The sequence below is a fragment of the Pseudonaja textilis genome, chromosome 14 (genome assembly GCF_049901715.1).
Source record: "Pseudonaja textilis isolate UNSWEBS1 chromosome 14, rPseTex1.2, whole genome shotgun sequence".
NCBI lineage: Eukaryota > Metazoa > Chordata > Lepidosauria > Squamata > Elapidae > Pseudonaja > Pseudonaja textilis.
The window spans coordinates 7,884,962-7,904,310 of NC_142003.1; the positions used below are offsets into that span (position 1 = coordinate 7,884,962).

General features: G+C 37.3%; 1 protein-coding gene across 7 annotated transcripts in view; it reads right to left on the reverse strand.

Moving 5' to 3' along the window:
- Positions 1–19,349, reverse strand: part of MRTFB (myocardin related transcription factor B) — a 75,065-nt gene that overhangs the window by 33,532 nt on the left and 22,184 nt on the right. The window contains exon 4 of one of the 7 annotated variants that reach the window (XM_087942099.1): positions 7,852–8,008. The exons of 4 other annotated variants lie outside the window; for them this stretch is intronic. In XM_087942099.1, the coding sequence (XP_087798225.1) occupies positions 7,852–7,981 (130 nt within the window). In that variant the 5' untranslated portion in view covers positions 7,982–8,008. Of the gene's footprint in view, positions 1–7,851; positions 8,179–19,215; positions 19,272–19,349 lie in introns of those variants that run through there. 2 more of the 7 variants (XM_087942103.1, XM_087942100.1) reach the window with 2 other exon arrangements.

Below are 19,349 nucleotides of genomic sequence, written 5' to 3' on the forward strand. Positions count from 1 at the left end.
ACCTATAAATATACAAATTTATTTTTCAACTCAAAATTAGCTAGTATATCTCTATCAGCAATTTTTTTTACACATTGATTTTGTTAAAAAATTGTAAGCTCTTGAAAGTCAACTAAATGTGAGTTGGACAGCTATATAATTTTGTTTAATAAATAAATAAAAATAAAATAAAAACATGTAGGGATTGAATGCATTTGTGGAGAATTTCTACCCGCAGCTATGCCATCTTATTAAGACATAGCAAGAAAAGTGCTTCTTCAAAGAAAAAACTTCATAATTATAGCTATAATTAGGATTTATAAAGTGTAAACAGAAGCCAGTCTTTTAATATAGAAAATACGACTTATTTCATTTTTTTCAAAGCCTTTTGTTTGCTGTGCTAATTTTCCTTTGGAAATAGAAAATAACTTGAATGAAGCTTAGATTGTAACTCTGTTTGTCCACTCGTGAAGAGGTCAAGTAGGAAGAACAAATACGAATTATTAGGAAACTTGTAACTAATCTTTTTAAAACTTTGAACATCAATTATTTAAGTTACAATTATGGCAAAGAGTTCAACCATATTACAATGCCAAACATCTGCATCCAGCACAACGTTGTGAAATCTACCCCGTTGAAGGTCATGAAAAAGTCACCAGAGGTTTTGTGCTCTTTGTATAGATTCAAGAAAGTATAAAAACTGTTGGATATCTTGACTCTATTGCAAAAAAAAACCCTAGCAATTATTAAAACAACTGCTGCCAAAAGTACAAATGACATTAGCTGAGCAGAAATCCTATTTGTTAAATAGATTACCAAAATATTTACTACTTCCAGAAACCCAACGCAAGCTAAGCCATGGGTAAACTCCACTGGAAGAACCAGGCCCCAAACAATATCATGAGGTTATTTCACCACACCAAGTTGTTTTCGCCAAGGAAAAGCAATAAAAATGTTTTATCAAATCATCACAATTACTGTCTTGCAGCAAATTTAATAGGGATTATGCTTCTGTAATTCTTTCCAATTGGTCAGAGAGCTCTGACATCCTCATACAAATATATTATCCATAACCAAACAAGACTTGCTGTACGGTGGTATTAAAATATAATAATATTATCCTAAAAGATGGTACAGTTAGCTTTTAATTTGTTTCTTTTTTGTTATGGCTTTATGCTTTTGCTTGTGTTAACCATCTTTAGTAGTTCAATTTTGAACTAGTATTCAGGGAAATAATCAGAAAATAAACATTTAATGTTAGATTTAGGTCTCTGGCACTAATCTATTAAGACAGTGGTTCTCAACCTTTTCTTCACTATGGACCCCCTTTAAACACCTACTGTTGTGACGGACCCCCAGGAGTGATAATACACCTTTAATGATAATACATCTCATATTTCAGTAGTATTATTCCAAACTTCAGCAACTTTAAAAACATTTTAGGTACCTGAAGTGCTGTAAAAGATATGATACCTTTCATATTTGTAAAGTAAATTATTTGGGTAACCCCTTCACTATTCGACTCTGTTGCATTTCAACATCTAAAGGAATGTTGTGCTAATTACCCAATTGCCTGAGTGAGCGTTTCTGCTAATAATTTCCATGACAATTAGCAGAAACACGTTGATTAAAGAATTCTAGAATCCCTGAAACGATATGCAGTCCTAGTCAATTAGTTGCATCAAGTTGAACTGAAAGTATAAAGAAAATCAAAAGGAGTGGTATTCATTCCTTCAGGTGCCCCTTTTGATCAAGTCAAGAGATAAAATTCTAATTGCCAACTGAGGCAATCAAGCCAGGAGACGAAATTTGCACCAGACTGTTTCTTCTTCTTGACATTCCTTTCTTGGACCATCACTACTGGGAGGCCCCAAATGACATCCCCAGGTGTTAGGATACCCACAGCAACCCCCTACTTTTATTCCTCATTCTCCAACCTTACCACCAGTCAACCCTGGAAGGCCAGTAATCTGACACAAGCCACTCAGCTGGACATAAATCTTCCAAACACTGTTCCATCACTTCACTCCTCCACTGGAGGTTTTTAAGAAGAGATTGGACAACCGTTTGTCTGAAACGGTTCAGGATCTCCTGGTTGGGCAGGGGGTTGGGATCAGGAAGTCGTGCAAAGGTCCCTTCCATCTCTGACACTGATGGCGAACCTATGGCATGCATGCCAGAGGTGGCACGCAGAACCCGCTCTGTGGACATCCGTGCCATTGCCAGATGCTCTTTTGGTCTCTGGTCTTCGCAGGAGCTGGAGCGCTGGAAAATGGCTGGAAAATGGCCCGGAAAAAGGCCAGAAAACAGGCATGCGCGCACCAGCCAACTGGTCTTCGGGTTTCTGGCACTCCGGCATGCTCACATGCATGGACGTTCTGGTTTGGGCACTTGGTGTCGAAAAGGTTTGCCATCACTGCTCTAGGCCTTCACTAAATGCCCGGAAGGATGAAAGGTGGAACTTCTCACTCTGCAAGGTCACACGTCATCTAACCTCATATCTCACAGAAGTAAACCAAAAACGACGTGAGCTCCAGAGCAAGGCAATCGAAGCAGGACTCCACATCCTGGAATTCCATCTAACGGTGCCAACTACTGAAGCCCGACGTACCTGTCAGAACTTCCTGAGAAGACTCACAGCAGGGATGGGACAGTCTCCCTCAACGGCTGCACCCCTCAAGTGCCGGCTGTCCCAACCCAACACTTCAGCCTCCACAACAGCAACTTCCAATTCTCTGGTCAGAGAAGGTTCCATCGGCCTTTGTCCTTTTTGCCACTGTCACGAGAGCATACAGGCAGTCCTTGGCTTACGACCACAACTGAGCCCAAAATTTCTGCTGCAAAGCGAGACTGTTTTTAAGTGAGTTTCATTTTCTGAACTTTCTTGCCACAGTTGCCAAGTGAATCATTTGAGTTGCTAAATCAGCAACGCGGTTGTTAAGTGAATCTGGCATCCCCGTTGATTTTACTTGTCAGAAGGTTGCAAAAGGTGATCACGTGACCCCAGAACGCTGCATCTGTCATAAGTATGAACCAGTTGGCAAACATCTGGATTTTGATCACATGACCACAGAGATACTGCAACGGTTATCAGTGTAAAAATGGTCATAAGTCACTTTTTTTCAATGCCATTGCAATTTTGAATGATCGCTAAATAAATGGTTGTAACTCAAGGACTACCTGTAGACATTGCCACCTGGGGGGGGCGGATCTGCCTTTCCTTCCTTGTCTAGGTTCTTTGGGGGGGAGGAAAGCTTCAGATGACTTTTCTCTGAGGATGAGGTTCAACTCCGATCTGAGACAGAAGTGGTACTCTGTTATCCATATCAAAAACTGTGCATATACATTATCCCTCCAACAATTTATTGCGTGTAGAATAATTAGAAAGACTTACTTATTCGTGCAATGAAAAAGCATCTTATTCTGCCATATGATATATAAACAACGGATTTATACTGAAATATATGCTTTCCAAATAATTAGTGTATCTTTACGATAATTGCAAGATGTCATCTTTCTCCAGCTACATTGCACAAAGAACCACAATATTTTGACTATTGTTGAAAGGAATAATAGCATTCAAAAGAGAACATCCAAACCCTTGACCAACTTTCAAAAGATACCAAGTATTATTCTGATTGATAAACTGAATTACAATTGTCGCTTTCAGTTAGAATCCATTTCACCTAGATAGAAAGGGAAATCTGCCCATATTATTCAAAAGCTCAGTAAACAGGGGTCTTTTAATTGCTATCATCGATTTTCTGATAAAATATACAAGGGGTTGAATTGTATGTTTTGTATATTTACTCTAAAAATGTACAAAATAATATTGCAGTGGATTATCCTTAATTCATAAGCAAAACAGATTCAGTATTTGCACTCTAGAACATATTCTTCTTCCTAGCATCGGTGGCTTTTCTTTTTAATATTAGAATAAATTTTATTGAGGCAATATTGCAAATATTGGTAGCAGTAAACTGAAAAGAATTATTGGATTACTGTTGTATTTTAAAAGGTCATTCATATAGCTAGAGAAAAGGCTGCTGTGAGATTCAGCATAAACACTGGTAGATGCATTTATAAATCACCCAAACATTTAAAAGACATTTGCAGCTTTGTAAGATAGTCAACCGAATTGCCATCTTTATATATTTACCCAAGTGCCAGACAGTGAAACTACTTTTTATATTTTTTACATTTTCATCCAATCCTCCTCAGTCTGTTCTTTTCTACCATACCCAGAAGGCTAACAAAAACTGGCCACCTGCCCATTAACATTCTGTTCTCGATATATATCTGAAATTATATTTTTAAAAAGTGATAAATTCTGCTTTTGCATTCTAACACCTTACTATTTGTTTTTATTTATCTCATATATTATTTGCACTGTATGGTTCTTGCCAGCCTTTTGAAGTAGATCAAATAAGGAAATAGAAATTATCAGTTATCGTGGAAAGACGAAATTGCAACAGAATCCTGAAAACCTCTCAAACCTCTTCTCTACTTCAATTAATAGCTAACCCAGTAAAGACAGAGTTGCCTTGATTTCTTTCTCTTAGTTTCTACTTTCCAAGCACATAATTTTTTTTGTTAACTACTGGTTTAAGAGAGGAACATATTCATTCTTCATTCAAGGGCCAGAAAGCTAAGAGACTGGGAGCAAAGAATGGAATCTTATCAGATAGGTTTGTCACACACTATGTAGTAACTAGAGTTGTCCCAAAGGAGCTTTTTCGAAAGGCAACTGGACCTTTTGGGTTTGTTTTTTCTTTGAAGAAGTTCTTCTTGGATAAGAAATGAAACATCTTCAAGGGGGAAAAAAACAAAGGCCAGATGCCTTTTGAAAAAGCATCTTTGAGGTAATTAGAGTTAAGCACACATGTTTTTTTGTCAAGCTCAAAACAAAACACTGAGCTCTAAAGGTTCCATCAACCTATTCGGGGTTGGCTGAAATTCTGTAGAATGAATGAATGAATGAAACTCTGTAGAATGAGTGAAGTTTGCCCTGATTCAGTGCTCCATGATTTGTCCAAAACAAGCCTGAAACAGATTCAAATGTTTCACCAGCAGGACAAACAGTGGGGATTGAGAACAAGCCTTCTGGGTTTGCATTGCATCCAACTGACCATGAAACAGCAGCAAAGAAATTCAGAAAACTCTCCGCCTACTATCCTGCACTCCATTATTAGCCCCATTGGAAAATACGTTAATAGAATTTTCCAAAAAAATTTAGCAACAGAATTTTTTTTTTAATGCACCATATGTACTGCAAATGATAAGAGTGCATAAATCCTTTATTAAATGTTAGCTATTCTACTCTGGGGTATAAAAGAAAAGGAAGGGTTATATATTACAATATTTCAATATTGTAAAAGTAGGGGAGAAATATGCAGTGGGTAACTTGTTGCCAAAACTAACGGACCACGATGGACCTGTGTTACAAAGGTACTAGAAGAAATCTGCTAAACGTTTAAACAATTGAGGTAAATGACAAACCACAGAAGGCTGTTAGTTTGGATTGATTTCGTTACTCTTAAAGCAGAATTGTTGCAAAAAAATATATTTAAATGAAAACGATGAACTATTAAGAAATATTCAGCTCCAAACGGATATAAAATATAAAATGAGACAATCATTTAAATCAGATTTTCTTAGATTTTGTGGCTCCAGAATCTTGTTGCTGCTTTGCAACAGGAATTCTCACACACACACACACACACACACACACACACACACACACACACACAGATTAAGAATCAAAGCAAACACATGGAAGTGCATGAAGATTAGCTTTCCTTGCATCGAAGTATGACTAACACAATCCTTTAAAAAACAGATAGTTAATAAGAGATTAGAATTATCTAACTATGAAAAGCAGTGAATACAGTTACACACTGCACTAAGCTGTACAATTACTGATTCTGGTTCAGCCCATTGCATGAACCTATTCCCTGTATTTTATTGCCATGTTCTCTTGCGTGAGTCGAGCCAGTTATGGGTTTGTTTGTTTGTTTGTTTTCAATAAAACAAGCTCTAACAAACCTGACTTCACATAATGTGTAAGTAAAGTCATGACATCCTGAGATGGGCTGTCTAAATCTTACAAAGAAGATTGTAGAGAAATGGCAGCTAGAGAAAGAAATTCTCTCTTAGCAGAAGAACACATGCATTGCCCTTTGCATACCTCCCAAAACATTTTTTTTTTAATTATTTGCGAATGCCAACACGTTCAATTTTGCCTCAAAGACAGAAAGTTATTACAGTTATTCAGCAAATCTTCCAAGAAGACCTTGCCACTTAGCCTGAAACAAGGACTGTTCACAGTCAACTAGCATTCATGGTTTGAAGGGAGAAATGCACTCACTGTTGCTCTGTTATGTGGGGTATTAACAAACCATATTTCAGCATTAGGTTTTGGTCAATCCTAAAGCTCAACAACTTGGTCAATCAGCCCATCTCAGCCTAACCTACTGCATGAAAAATATACTACTCTGAACTCTTTGGACAAAGAATGGGATGCTATGGTGATTATCAAGAACAGACAGACAGGAAGAAATGACAGCTGTAATCTAATTAAATTGACATGATATTGGGCATCTGTGATCATCTCCACAATCTATCTATAATCAGTAGTCACAGAAAAGGAGAAAATTTTGAGATGAATAAAATAATTTCTCTGTCCATTGGGTTTTCTAGCAGGAAAAATTAGGAATACCAGTACAATGCTCCGTTGCATAAAAGGTAACAGTAAGACAAGTAAAAACTACTTCCAACTTTCCCAGTGCAGGTTTCCTCTTGATATTTTTATTAACTACAGTATTATGTCTTTCTATGGTAAGGCAAAGCTATTGTCTTGAACTAAATTATGGATATTCCAGACATCCTGTTTTGTATCGCTTTCCGCTCATACCGAGAAAAATGTTGATCTTAAAGGAAGATGACAATGAAAAATATGACAACTTTCAATATTGGAATGGATGCAATTGCAAAATGTTAACATTGATATATATTTCTGTCTAGTATGGACCACAATACAGCTGCTGTTTCCTCAATGTTTACCAGACTTATTTTCTATATTTATATGGTTCATAAAGAAAGGAAAAAAAACATTATCTGGTTTGAAGGAAGTGCCAATTGTATATCAAAGGAAACAAACACTGTTCTCTGACTCACTACCAAATACTTCACAGCCCTTTCCAAAAGAGAAAACTCGACTGAGATTTGTAAAGGAAGCTGCATATCACGGTTGGGAAGAAATATGAGGAGGGGGAAAGGTATAACAGAACTTTGCATTATAAATGGAAGATCAAGGTAGCTCACGTTCAGTACTGAAGACAGATATTTGACGGATAAAAAAATTCTGCAACTGTCTAAAAAAATGCTTCAGCTTGTAAAATATCATGCATGCGCATGCTGATTCGGGGAATGAAACTATTGCACATCAGGTCTCATTAACTCAGATGGCACCACTGAATATTGCTCTTCCTACTAGATAATTTTTATTGCAATCATTTAACATAAGAAGGCTTTAAGCTTCACCAAATTTGATTGCAAAATACACGGAGAAAAAAAACCTAAGTGTTGTCAAAAGAGGAGCTGCTAATGGAAATCAACAGTCACAATACCACAAAAATACTTTAGTTCTATTTGCTCTGGATGGCCTCAGGTGAAAAACTATTGCAAAAACATCATAAAAAGATTAATTGTGCTTCAAGAATTGAAACAGGAGCCATGCCTCCACCCCTCTTGTCACATTTACAACTTATGGTTTGTCCGGATCAATTCCATAACCGCTTATCGATATGCCTCCCCTCAAAATAAAGCAGTATTGAACGCTGAGTATTTTTCTTCCTCATCCCCACAACTGACCTTCCTTGAGACACTTTGGGATCTCTGGGTCAAGGCATTCCTTTCCCTTTAAGGATTCGATATCTTCAAAAGGTAAAATCCCTGGAAAACTCTGCTGCTGCTGCTGCTGCTTCTTGGAGCTATCGATCATGGTGGGATTCCTTCAGAAAGGCAGCATCTAGTGGGGGAAAGAAACCAATCTACCAGCCAGCCTGCCAGCCAGCAGTATTATGCTGCTCCTTTCAGTCACTTTGGCAATAATTGAGCAATTATGTCTTTAGAGCATCTGAAAGCAGCCATTAGCCTTTGCTTCCCAGCTTGACCCAAAAGTATATTCAAATGACTAAAAGCGCTCGGAGAGAGAGGGAGGAAGGCTGAGCTCCCAAACCGCACCTTCCTTTCCCAGGCAACTGCTCTGGATCCCTCCCCTTTTCAGCCACCCCGCTTCTTCTTCTCCTCCCGGTGCTCTGCATTCAATGTGCAGTTTGATGGTCAGGATCATCTGACAAACACTGACTCAAGCAGTTAAAAATAAATCGCTGAAAAATAAATCTCAGCCGTTGCAGAAGGAGCAACATTTGGCAAAGCTGTACCTAAGATGACAAACTCCTACTGGGCTCTCTTCTTTCGGAAGGTGTTCTTTTGGAAACGCTTATCGGTTGCCCGAGGGATTGTGTTCTTTCTTCGATTTCTAACAGATTGACTCTGATATTAATATTCTAATAGAAAAGGGGCTCGAACATAAGCTCAAACAGTTATAAGTTAAAACTATATTTAAACACAGATCTGTGAGCCCTGATTAGCCAATTATAGAGTATTAACATGTTGTGTGTTTACCTACCTACCGGTCACTTTTTCCTGGTCTATTTTGCTGGCCTTGACCCAGGGAAAGAAAATACCTGAGCAATCTGGAATAATCTCAAAAAAGAATGAAAGAAGCTGCACATGCCCACACATGCGCGCACCCTTGTTTAAAGCAACATGGGAAGAAAGTCTTCACACACACATCCTTGTGCAAAACCAGTCCTTTTTCTAACAAACCTTCCCAGGGGAGCAGACAATCATCCCACTCAATCAACACACCTCAACAGTCAGTAGGAAATAAATACAGGCAAGTATAGAGACCTCAAGAACAACAGATTTGCTCCTGCACAACCCTCGTTCGTTTCAATGTCCCTTGTGCACCAAAAACGTTCACGTTGTTGTTATTCAGAAGCAAAGCAAAGCAAAACAAAACAGCTGCTCCAGTATGGATACAGACTCAACTGATATAACTTAGAATAGAAAGAAACATACTGAAAGACAAAAAAACCCCACAGAGATATGCCACTACCCCATAGCTCATTGTACAAGCACTGACTAATTCCCCCCCCCCCCAACAGTCATTCTATCAGAGGTGGATATTCAGCAGGTTCTGACCAGTTCTGGAGAACCAGTAGCAGAAATTTTGAGTAGTTCAGAGAACTGGCAAATCCCACCTCTGACTGGCCCCGCCCCCATCTATTCTCCGCCTCCTGAGTCCCAGCTGATTGGCTGGCTCTTCTTTGGTTGTCCTGCACAGGAGAACGGAGCTGGAAAGCAGATTAGTGGGGTGGGGAAGGAATGGGGATTTTGCGGTATCCTTTCCCTGCCACGTCCACCAAGTCACGCCCACAGAACCGGTAGGGAAAAAAATTGAATCCCACTACTGCATTCTATACACCTATACATCCAAGGAACTTACCAACTAGCCAGCTTTAGCTTCCCATCCAAGAAGCTTCTTCAGTTTTCAGGAAACCCACCCCTAAGGAAGTCCAGTTGTCTTTTGGAAAAGCACTCTTGGGACAACCATGACCTGGACGATGAAAAATCTTCATAGACATAACTGTAGTTACTACATAGTAACTATCTTACAGATTTATTGTGGGGAAAAATAGAATGTGGGTTCTCTCTCTCTCTCTTTCTCCTCTCTCTCTTTCTCCCTCTCTCCTCTCTTTCTCTGCCTCTGCCTCCCAGCATCCATCAGTATTCATCTGGCTAGCGTCCTGTCAGTGTGTGAGAGTTGAGGGCTGTTTGGAAACTGAAACATGGAAACTGAAACAGTATTTGCTGTGTGAGCAAGGAGACAGCAAGGAGCCTGGGCGTGGCTTAGCTCAACTGTTCTGTAATAAAACTGGTTGCTGCTTTGAAACTAATACTGAAACAAACTCCTCTACTTGTGTTTGCATTTGGAAGGGATTTCTTTTCAGACGGGGAGCGGGAGTAGAACTCCTTAGCATCAGAGCATGTTAATAATAATAATAATATAGGAAATACTAATGCTCTGATGGTCATTTCGAAAAATCCTTTCTTAGTGAGCACCTAGAAGCCAAGAAGAACATACGTGACAAATTTCAAGTTTGTATTATATATGTGTGTGTGTGTGTGTGTGTGTGTGTGTATACACACCCAAACAAAGACACACAATCTTGAGCACCTAAGTAAATAATAAAGATGAGGAAGATATATTATTTAATTTAGGTGAAAATTCATTTTCTTCACCAGGAATTAATAGACAATTCCAACATTTGAATGACACCTAAGTAACATTAAACGGTTTGCAACTCTCTTCTAGGATGAGCTTCATGGTGCCTCTATTCTTTTTTTTTTTTTTAAAAAAGAATGACGTTTCTTAAGCAGAAAAATTCTAATACTTTCTTTGTGCTGCAGCACTTATCCTCATTAAATCATTCCCAAGAATCACCTCCTCCCCCTTTTTGGGCTTTTTAATCTCTTATTTTCAGTGTAAGCATCCTTTTAATCTTTTCAGTTAGTAATCAAAAGCAGCTTCCAAAATAAGCCATCCAATCAGCGAAAACAGTTTTCCTTAATGGGTCCCTGGAATTTATTATTATTGTGGCACAACCAAAACCAATTTTTGAGAGAAAAGGAAATGATTTTTTTTTTTTTTTGCTTTACTGCCAGCTAATTTTTATTGCCACTTTGGGAGCGATATAATATACTGTGTGTTGATCCAATCCCTTTACTAAATTTCTTCTCTGTACAAGTTAATCAATCCAGTTATAATTAGTATAAATAATGTAATTATGGTCTTTGGAGAGCTAGAGAAAAAAGTACTGATGCTTTTGAACTTTGATGTTAAAGAAAACTCCTGAGAATGCTATGGGTAACTCAGAAAATGATATTACTGTTAGCTTTTCAGGATAAACCAGAGCAGGAAAAAGACAGCACAAGAATCATAAAAATACTTCTTTATTGTTCTGGGTACAAAAATAGAAACATGAAATCCTGCTAGAGCTTCCCTTTGTCTCTCTTATATCAAACAGAATCAAGGCAGGGTTATTTTGACTTGGTTCCTCACACTTTCCCCTTTTTGTCTGTTTTTCAGTCCTTCTGCGTGAGGGAATTTCCATAGCCCCCCCCTACAATTTGAATGGAACCCAGGCACTTAAAACTATCAGAATCCCAAACATGTTAGGCTCCGTTAACAGCCTGGCCCCAAATACAGTACCCGAGGGGGAGAAAAATGGTCTTCAAAGCTTTCCAATAGGTTAACAGGCTGGGGGGGGGGCTCCAGATCTCTTATACTGGGGAGGAATTTAACAGAGGTAGTCCTCGATTTCAATAGTTCATTTAGTGACCATTCAAAGTTACAACAACACTGAAAAAGTGACCTTTCTTCAGGACCTTTTTTCACAGTTACGACCATTGCAGCATCCTCATGGTGACATGATCAAAATTCAGACGCTTGGCAAATGATTTGCGTTTATGACGGTTGCAGTGTCCTAGGATTATGTGATGCCCTTTCGTAATCTTCTGATAAGCAAAGTCAATGGGGAAGCCAGATTTACTGAACAGCTGCGTTACTCACTTAACAACTGATGTCGTTCCCCTTAACAACACTGGCAAGAAAGGTCGTAAAACGTTGCAAAACTTACTTAACAAATGTTTCACTTAGCAACAGAAATTTGGGGCTCAATTGTGGCCCCATAATTCAAGGACTATCTGTACTTGGAAAAACTAGAGACAAATGAAAATTTGGATTTAAAAAAAAAGCGACTCAGGTTCATAACAACCCAGAGTTTAATAGTCAATAATCAGAAAATTATGTCCATCAGACTACAAACAATTGAGAGTAACTAATTACACACACACACACATGCAAAAATGAGCAACTTTTATAATACAAAATATCTCCAGACCCTCAAAATTAAGTTCAGTATTCTCTGATACAACACTTCCACTATGGATTTACAGGGTTTTCCTTTACCGTGTGTGTGTGTGTGTGTATTACATCTGCACAAATTCAACAGATTTTTTGACTGAGCATTAATTTGGATTTATAAAACATTAATTTGCTTTAATTACAGTTATCATGATAGATATGGTTATACATCACTGTGAACAATGCCCTAATAGATCTATATAGAATATGCATGTCATATATTTTGAACCCATTCTCCCCTTCACTAACATAACTATTCACTAACAACATATGTTGACCAAGTATATGTATCTGAGATGATCTCATCTTTCTACCCTAAAGGGGTGAATCAGTGCAAAAACTCTCTTTTGTATACTGTAGAGTGATTTCTTACTCATCAAAAACACTTTTGGTACATAAATCAACTCACTTTCCCATTACTTCACTAGGAGCTCGAGAAGAATAATTCTTACTGTTGAGAAGTTAGAAGTACATCTAAATAAAAGTCATCCTGGCAACTGCAGTAAAAAAACAACAACAACAAATACCCCAGGGACCTCCCTCTATCAAATTTGGCAGGATCAATGTAATGCTGAGACAATTACTCCAGATGATTATTTTTACAAGTTCATTTTTAAGGAAAGCATTTGTTGGCCCAGATATTTAATTGCAAGAGATATGCATATAGTGTTGATTTTAAGTAACATATCTGCTTTGCCTATTTTCAATAGATAAAAATAACAATTTGGTAATGTAACAGAGACTTTGGGTTCTTAACATGCTTTAAGAAGGGAAGAGAAGAAGGGAAACACTTTTTAAAAATTCTGTTGCATTTTCTAGATTTTAATGTCCCATCATCAAAGACATAGAAATTATTAAAGTAAACTTTGATGCAAGTCTTTATATGCTTTTGAATTATGTAAAAAAACTATAGTAAAAAGTTTATTAATCTTTCAGTACACAAGAAGCAATAAACTATAACAGATATTTTCGGATTAGTAGGACAAATTTAAAACTAGCATTATCTCAAATCTCTTTTTACATCTACGTTAGCTATTCTGGTTTTAAGCTTTTTAGCATATTGAGATAAAGTATGTATTATCTGAGTGTATTAGAAAGGCTTGGGACTGATACAAGGAGTGTTCAAAAGGAATTGCAGTTTTACACACATCTTTCATTGTAGCTATTTCTCTTCAGAGAGCTTTTTTTTACAAACTTAGAAATAATTGCTTTCTTCTAACCAAGGTCATCACCTACAAATTAGTTAAGGCTATTTTTATCCCAACGGAGTTACCATCAAGCTTTGCCAGAACAATTTAAAGTGAAACAGGAAACACAAGACAAATGTTTTCCAAAGTGGGTATAAATAGCAAGATCAAAATGAAGATCCTTTTATGAAGCCATTCCAAAACTGAACCAGCAGTGACAATCCTTTAATCACTTGTTCATTTTTTAATTGTCTTTTCCAAGGCTTCCCAGAATGAACGTCAATAAATAACAGATGAATTTATAGACAGATACTTTATTAAAATCATACAATCATCCATGAGGTAAACATAACCTGGCTACTTGAGTACCTGAGTAGCTTGCTGGTTGAGTTGTGATGTCTTGTTCTTAGAAGAAGCTTGTTTAAGCTAACCTCCTGCAAAACCTCTTACTGGCAAAAAAAAATAATGACCCTTTTCTGTAAAAACTGTTTAAGCCAGTAATTTTGGGAGCTGAAGAGATTTTCAAGCATGTTTGGGCTTCTGCAAGCAAGATATACAGTAGTTCACTAGCAGCAAATTAATTCAACTGAAGCATCACTTAGTACTTTATATTGTAAATAGGTCATTTTGTAGATTGACAGCGATGCCCTGAAGTCATCTGGAATTTAGTTATTAGTTGTTTGTAGACAGCCTATTTCGTTGACTATAATTATTATATAATTATTATATAATTGTTGACGAGACAGCCATAAAATGACATCACAATCAATGCATATTAATAAGTAAGGCTCCTCCAAGAGAATCAATTCCAGAAATTAACTCTTTAAGTCCACAACGGCTCATCATCACTGGCCAAGTCTCCAACTACGTAAACTGGTTTATTTGTTTATCAATAAGAAGTACAGAGCATCAACAGTGAAAAATATTATTCAGAGGAAATACGTTATATTTAACAGCAGAAAGCTTAAATTAGATTTGATGTTCTGTGTGTTGATAGAAAGAATGTGGAATTGTAGCTTGTTACAAAATACTGACTCATCAATTCATCAATTCGTTTCCACGACTACCTCTCTTTTATCACTCCTTAAAGCTTCTCTTAACTTGATTTGCAAAGGGGAGGAAGGGCAGATTTCTGAAATAAGGATGCACCAAATGCACCAACTGAAAAACTAAAGCTTTCTAGAGAACCCCATTCTCTTTCCAGACCATGCAGAAATTCGATAACTCCCGTGTATTGTTCTGTTTCGCAATTTCTGGAAATGAATCCTCAGAACTAGAAGTGGTTCTTAAGTGATCCATTTCCCTTCCCAGTCCAAGTTCGGCATAGTCCATATGGGAAACATAATGCTCTGGAATTTACAAAACAATGAGTTTCCGAATCAGAGAGATATTTCCAGGTCCTTATTCTACAGTTTTGGGTGGCAGCCATGCATCATGTTCAATTTTCTAAGAAAGCATAAGGGACTTGTATGGATCCTTTCTTGTTAATAAAAACAATGCCAGCTTCTCATTTCTACAAATAAAATTAGAATTGAATTGGGATCAGAGGCTGGCACTTACCAAAACTTGCATACATAAGACCACTAATGACTATGCATACTTTACTACAAGTCTAGCCAATATTCTGATTAGATCCACCTAACTAGCTTTCTCAATATATAGGTGAGTTCCTTTAGACTCTGTTAGTCATTAAATACATAAATACATCATAATGCATTGATTTTTCAATTCAGCCTCTTGCTTCCAACCCACAAGTGCATCTATATACAATTATAACTTGCAAACAAATTCTTCAATAAAAAAATTCTTATAATTATTGGGAAAATCAACGTTAAGACACTCAAGAGTTATATGGTATAATTTAAATCTTAGCAATTATAAACAAATCAAACAATTGAACAAAACATTATAAATAAAGGAAATCTGAAGTTAAATTAGTCAAACAGAATGATTGCAACAGAATTTGCAGAAGAACAGTTAAAAGTATCCATGGAAACAAGATTATCAGGAATGGTACATTTGTAAAAATTAATCGAGCTTGCAGAAATGATGAAGCTGATTTGGTCAAAGAAAAAAAAAGGATAGACTTTTTTTAAAAGACTAGAATCCATATCATGAATAAAGAAGTTGGGGAGAAGTTTAAGATGATATTTATTTGATAGAAAAAAGGTTGGAAAGCATGATTGTATGGGGTTGTTTTTTTCCTTTTTAAATAAAATCTTTTTCCCCCATCTATTTTTTATGTTCTGTCTTTGCTTTTGTTTGTTTTGTATATTTTATTATGCTGGGGAAAAAAATTTAAGAAAAAAGAATGCCACATGTAGCAAAGGGTTTCAACCAGCTCTGGACTTAAGCCTTCTATCCTTTTGAGGTCCATAAAATGAGGACCCAGATTGCTGGAGGCAATATACTGACTCTGTAAACAGCTTAGAGAGGGCAGTATGTAGTCTAAGTGCTGTTGCTTTTGCCCTTCCTTCCTTCCTTCCTTCCTTCCTTCCTTCCTTCCTTCCTTCCTTCCTTCCTTCCTTCCTTCCTTCCATCCATCCATCCATCCATCCATCCATAGTGTGCAGTGATTAGAATGCAGTATTGCAGGCTAACTCTGCCCACTGCCAGCAGTTCGATCCTGACCAGCTGAAGGTTGACTCAGCCTTCCATCCTTCCGAGGTTGGTAAAGCGAGGACCCAGGTTGTTGGTGGGCAAGAGGCTGACTCTGTAAAACTGCTTAGAGAGGGCTGTAAAACCACTGTGAAGCGGTATAAAAGTCTAAGTGCTATTGCTATTTCATTAAGTATTCCAGTGTACAGGTATTTATACACACACACACACACACACACACACACACACACAAGACACATTTTAAGGAAGAAGACTGTCTTTTGAAAAGACCTCAGGCGTACCAATTTTCACCACATCGTTTCAAAGCAAGAACATTTTATCCAGTAACATTAAGAGCACAGTTTGACGGAACGCTTGGCATTCACGCAAACGAAGTTATTCCTGCCTTAATGGAAATGCTGGCATAATTGCAACAGCCGAAGTCTTTTCTTCTGACTGCTTGCTTAGTGCAAAGAGACACTGCCATTTCAAAATTGACCCTCCCCTCCCCCCCCCAAAAAAATATGAAGTGTATTTTCAAATACATTTTAAAGAAGAAATTGTGGAATGAGTTTCCATCAGATGTCCTAAAACAAAGACAAGTTTTGCACTCTCTTTTTTTTAACCATGAAAATGAAAGTGGAATTTACCTGGGAGAGAAAAGAAGGCTGGAGATTTTACTTATGGGGGTAACGGCATACTTTCAAAGTATGTAGACTCCGAGAAGTACAAAAACTATGGAGAGGAGAAATAATGGAATTCAAAGCATTTCAAATAAAAAAAGTTTACCTCAAAACCCAGTGAATCATTCTGAACATACCAGAATGATGCAATTTAGAAAATAATGATAAATTCTGGTCACTGAAGGGCCACTCGGGTTTAGAGCCAAGCCCTGAAACTTTCCAATTCAAATGAAATTAAACCTTCCAATTAAAATGAAATTAAACCTTCCAATTAAAATGAAAAGGGTTTATTTAACTCTTGAACTGCTGGGCAAGGAGAACAGAAGTCTATTACAAATAGCAGGCCATAATAAATGTAAGTATTAAGAAGGTATTTCGAACAGCACCGCTCTTCAGAGCAAAGGCTCTAAGCATAATTCGCTCTCACCAGGGTAGGGGTTGGGGGTTTTTTGGTTTTTTTTTTGGTCAAGCCTGATCCGTTTTTGCAGTTGAAGATGAGAGACAAGTAAGGGCCGATGTGATTTAGTAGTTATGGAGTTAAGGCAAGGTTCAAGTTCTCCCTTGATGAAAACACCCTGGGTAACTCTGGGCAAGTCACTCATGGCCCATGGGACTTCAAAGGGTAATTGAAAAATTGGAGGACATGATTTCGTTATTTATTTATTAAATTTAATATATGCTGCCCATCTCACCTGAAAAGCAACTCTGGTTGGCAGGCTGCCTTGACCTCCCCGAGGGAAAGGGGTGATATAAATATGCAGTTAAGTAAATAAGGACAGCTTTATGGAAGAAGTTAAGAAAGCATCTTAAGAAGCTTGATAACAAGTACACTGTTGAATTTTCAGGTTCACGGAGGAACAACGTTTCAAATTGGTGAGTTTTTAAAAGAAGCAAACAAAAAAAAAATTGAAACTAAACATAACTGCGAAGTATCAATGTGTTTATTGCAGGTTTAAGTCTTAAATAAAGTCTTTAAATAAAGACCACTTCCTTTCCTTTTTATAGGAACCACATATTATTTCTCTATGATACTTCTGTTCGAGGGCTTCTACTGATATACTTGTAATACTCTTATGCTTCCTAGCTCAATCATAAACACTGGATTTTTATGTAGAATTCTAAAAAGTATAGAGACAGCGAGAGAGCGCAGAACAAAAGCAGAAACACAACATTCCCCAGGATTTCTGCTTTACTACGAACAACAGCATTACGCTGTTTAAGCAGCTACTCATCGCCCCTTTCCGTTTTGAATAGAGTTCCCTCACAATTAAATGCTGGGGTTTCTTTGCTTAGAAAGAAGGAAGGAAATATGCTAGCATTGTACAGAACCATGTATGGCATGTAACACGTAAGTAGAATAGATTTCCTGCCTCTCTTCTTCAGAATTCCTACCTGAAACTAATTATAAGGAGACTTAGGACTTTCTTAACTTTCTTAACATAAAGGTAAATATACAATCTCATGCCACAGAGGTGATTATAGATGCTCATTTGATAGAAGATAGAGCTTTCAGTGGTGACTATAATCATGTTTCCATAATAAAAAAAATCTTAATTATTTGTTGTGTGGAACCAACTGGGGAGAAATAGCAATAATTTTCACGCTTCCAGGATTTATGTCAGTAGCCACTGCAGGATACCAACTTTCGGCAAAGGCCTGATCTTAGATTTTTATTTTGCTTGCTCTAAGGTGGCAAAAATGCTTTAAAATATGTTTCTCAAATGCATTGTATCCAAAGTTGGCCACTGCTATATCACATCCTACTACATTCAATGCTTGTCAGTAGTAGAGTATTAGTACAGTAGTCATCTTGACAAGCCGCTATCTCCTATCTGCTCAAGATTTATTTGTTCATTTAAAACATTTACATAGCTGCTAGATAATAAGCAAGTTTTTGCAATGCCATCAGATCACACAGCTCAGCTTCATAGAATGCAGAAATGCTTACATCATATAAAGAGGAGCTTTGGTCTGTTAATAATAGAATTTATTTAGAGACACACAATCTAAAGACAGATTACCCTACTGAGTGAAAGAAACCCATTATTCCATCCGGAGATGGTGAAACTGGTTGAGCAACTATGGCATTTGCTGGAAAACTACTAACTCAGTCTTTCCAGATAAGAGATTACTCAGGATTACTCAAATTGTCTTCCCAACTTTTGAGCAGCGCTTTAAAGATACTGATAGAAGACTCTTTTAAATGAAATTAAAGCTAAAGATGACACAGAAGACAGGGGATTTATATACCCCTTAATTGTGAGTTAATTAGCTCCACTTTTTAGAACACAAACCTTAATGACAACCACACTGCTGATTCTAGACAGAATCCATAAACCGATACTTAAAGCTCTTTTCCAAACAGATAAGCTTTTCAATTTCTCTCCATTATTACTATTTTTTTAACAAATGGGACTTTCTATCAAGGAAACAACATTACTCACAAGTTTTACAAGGCCAATATGAAACAGCATCCTTTCCTCAGTTGGGACTGAGGAAGGGGGACATTCTAAAAATATTTCTCTGACAAGTCTTACAAATACATCCTAAAAAGATTCTTGGTTTGACTAATAGTCTGATTGATAGAAACCAAAAATATTCTGCTTTTAAAAATTAACATTTTAATTTTATTAACTAAGAATACAGCTTCAAAGCTTATTGTATCTAGGTGTTAGATCAATATGCCACTTTTCTTCCAAAGCAGTAAACATACCATATAGTACAAATCAGACCTCTTCGGTGGGCAGAAGGAATTCCTCTCTCTGTCTTTCTCTCTCTCCCACCCACCCCCCTCTCACACACACAAAGTTCTTGTTTAAAATCCTCCCTCCTCCAGACTGCAATTTG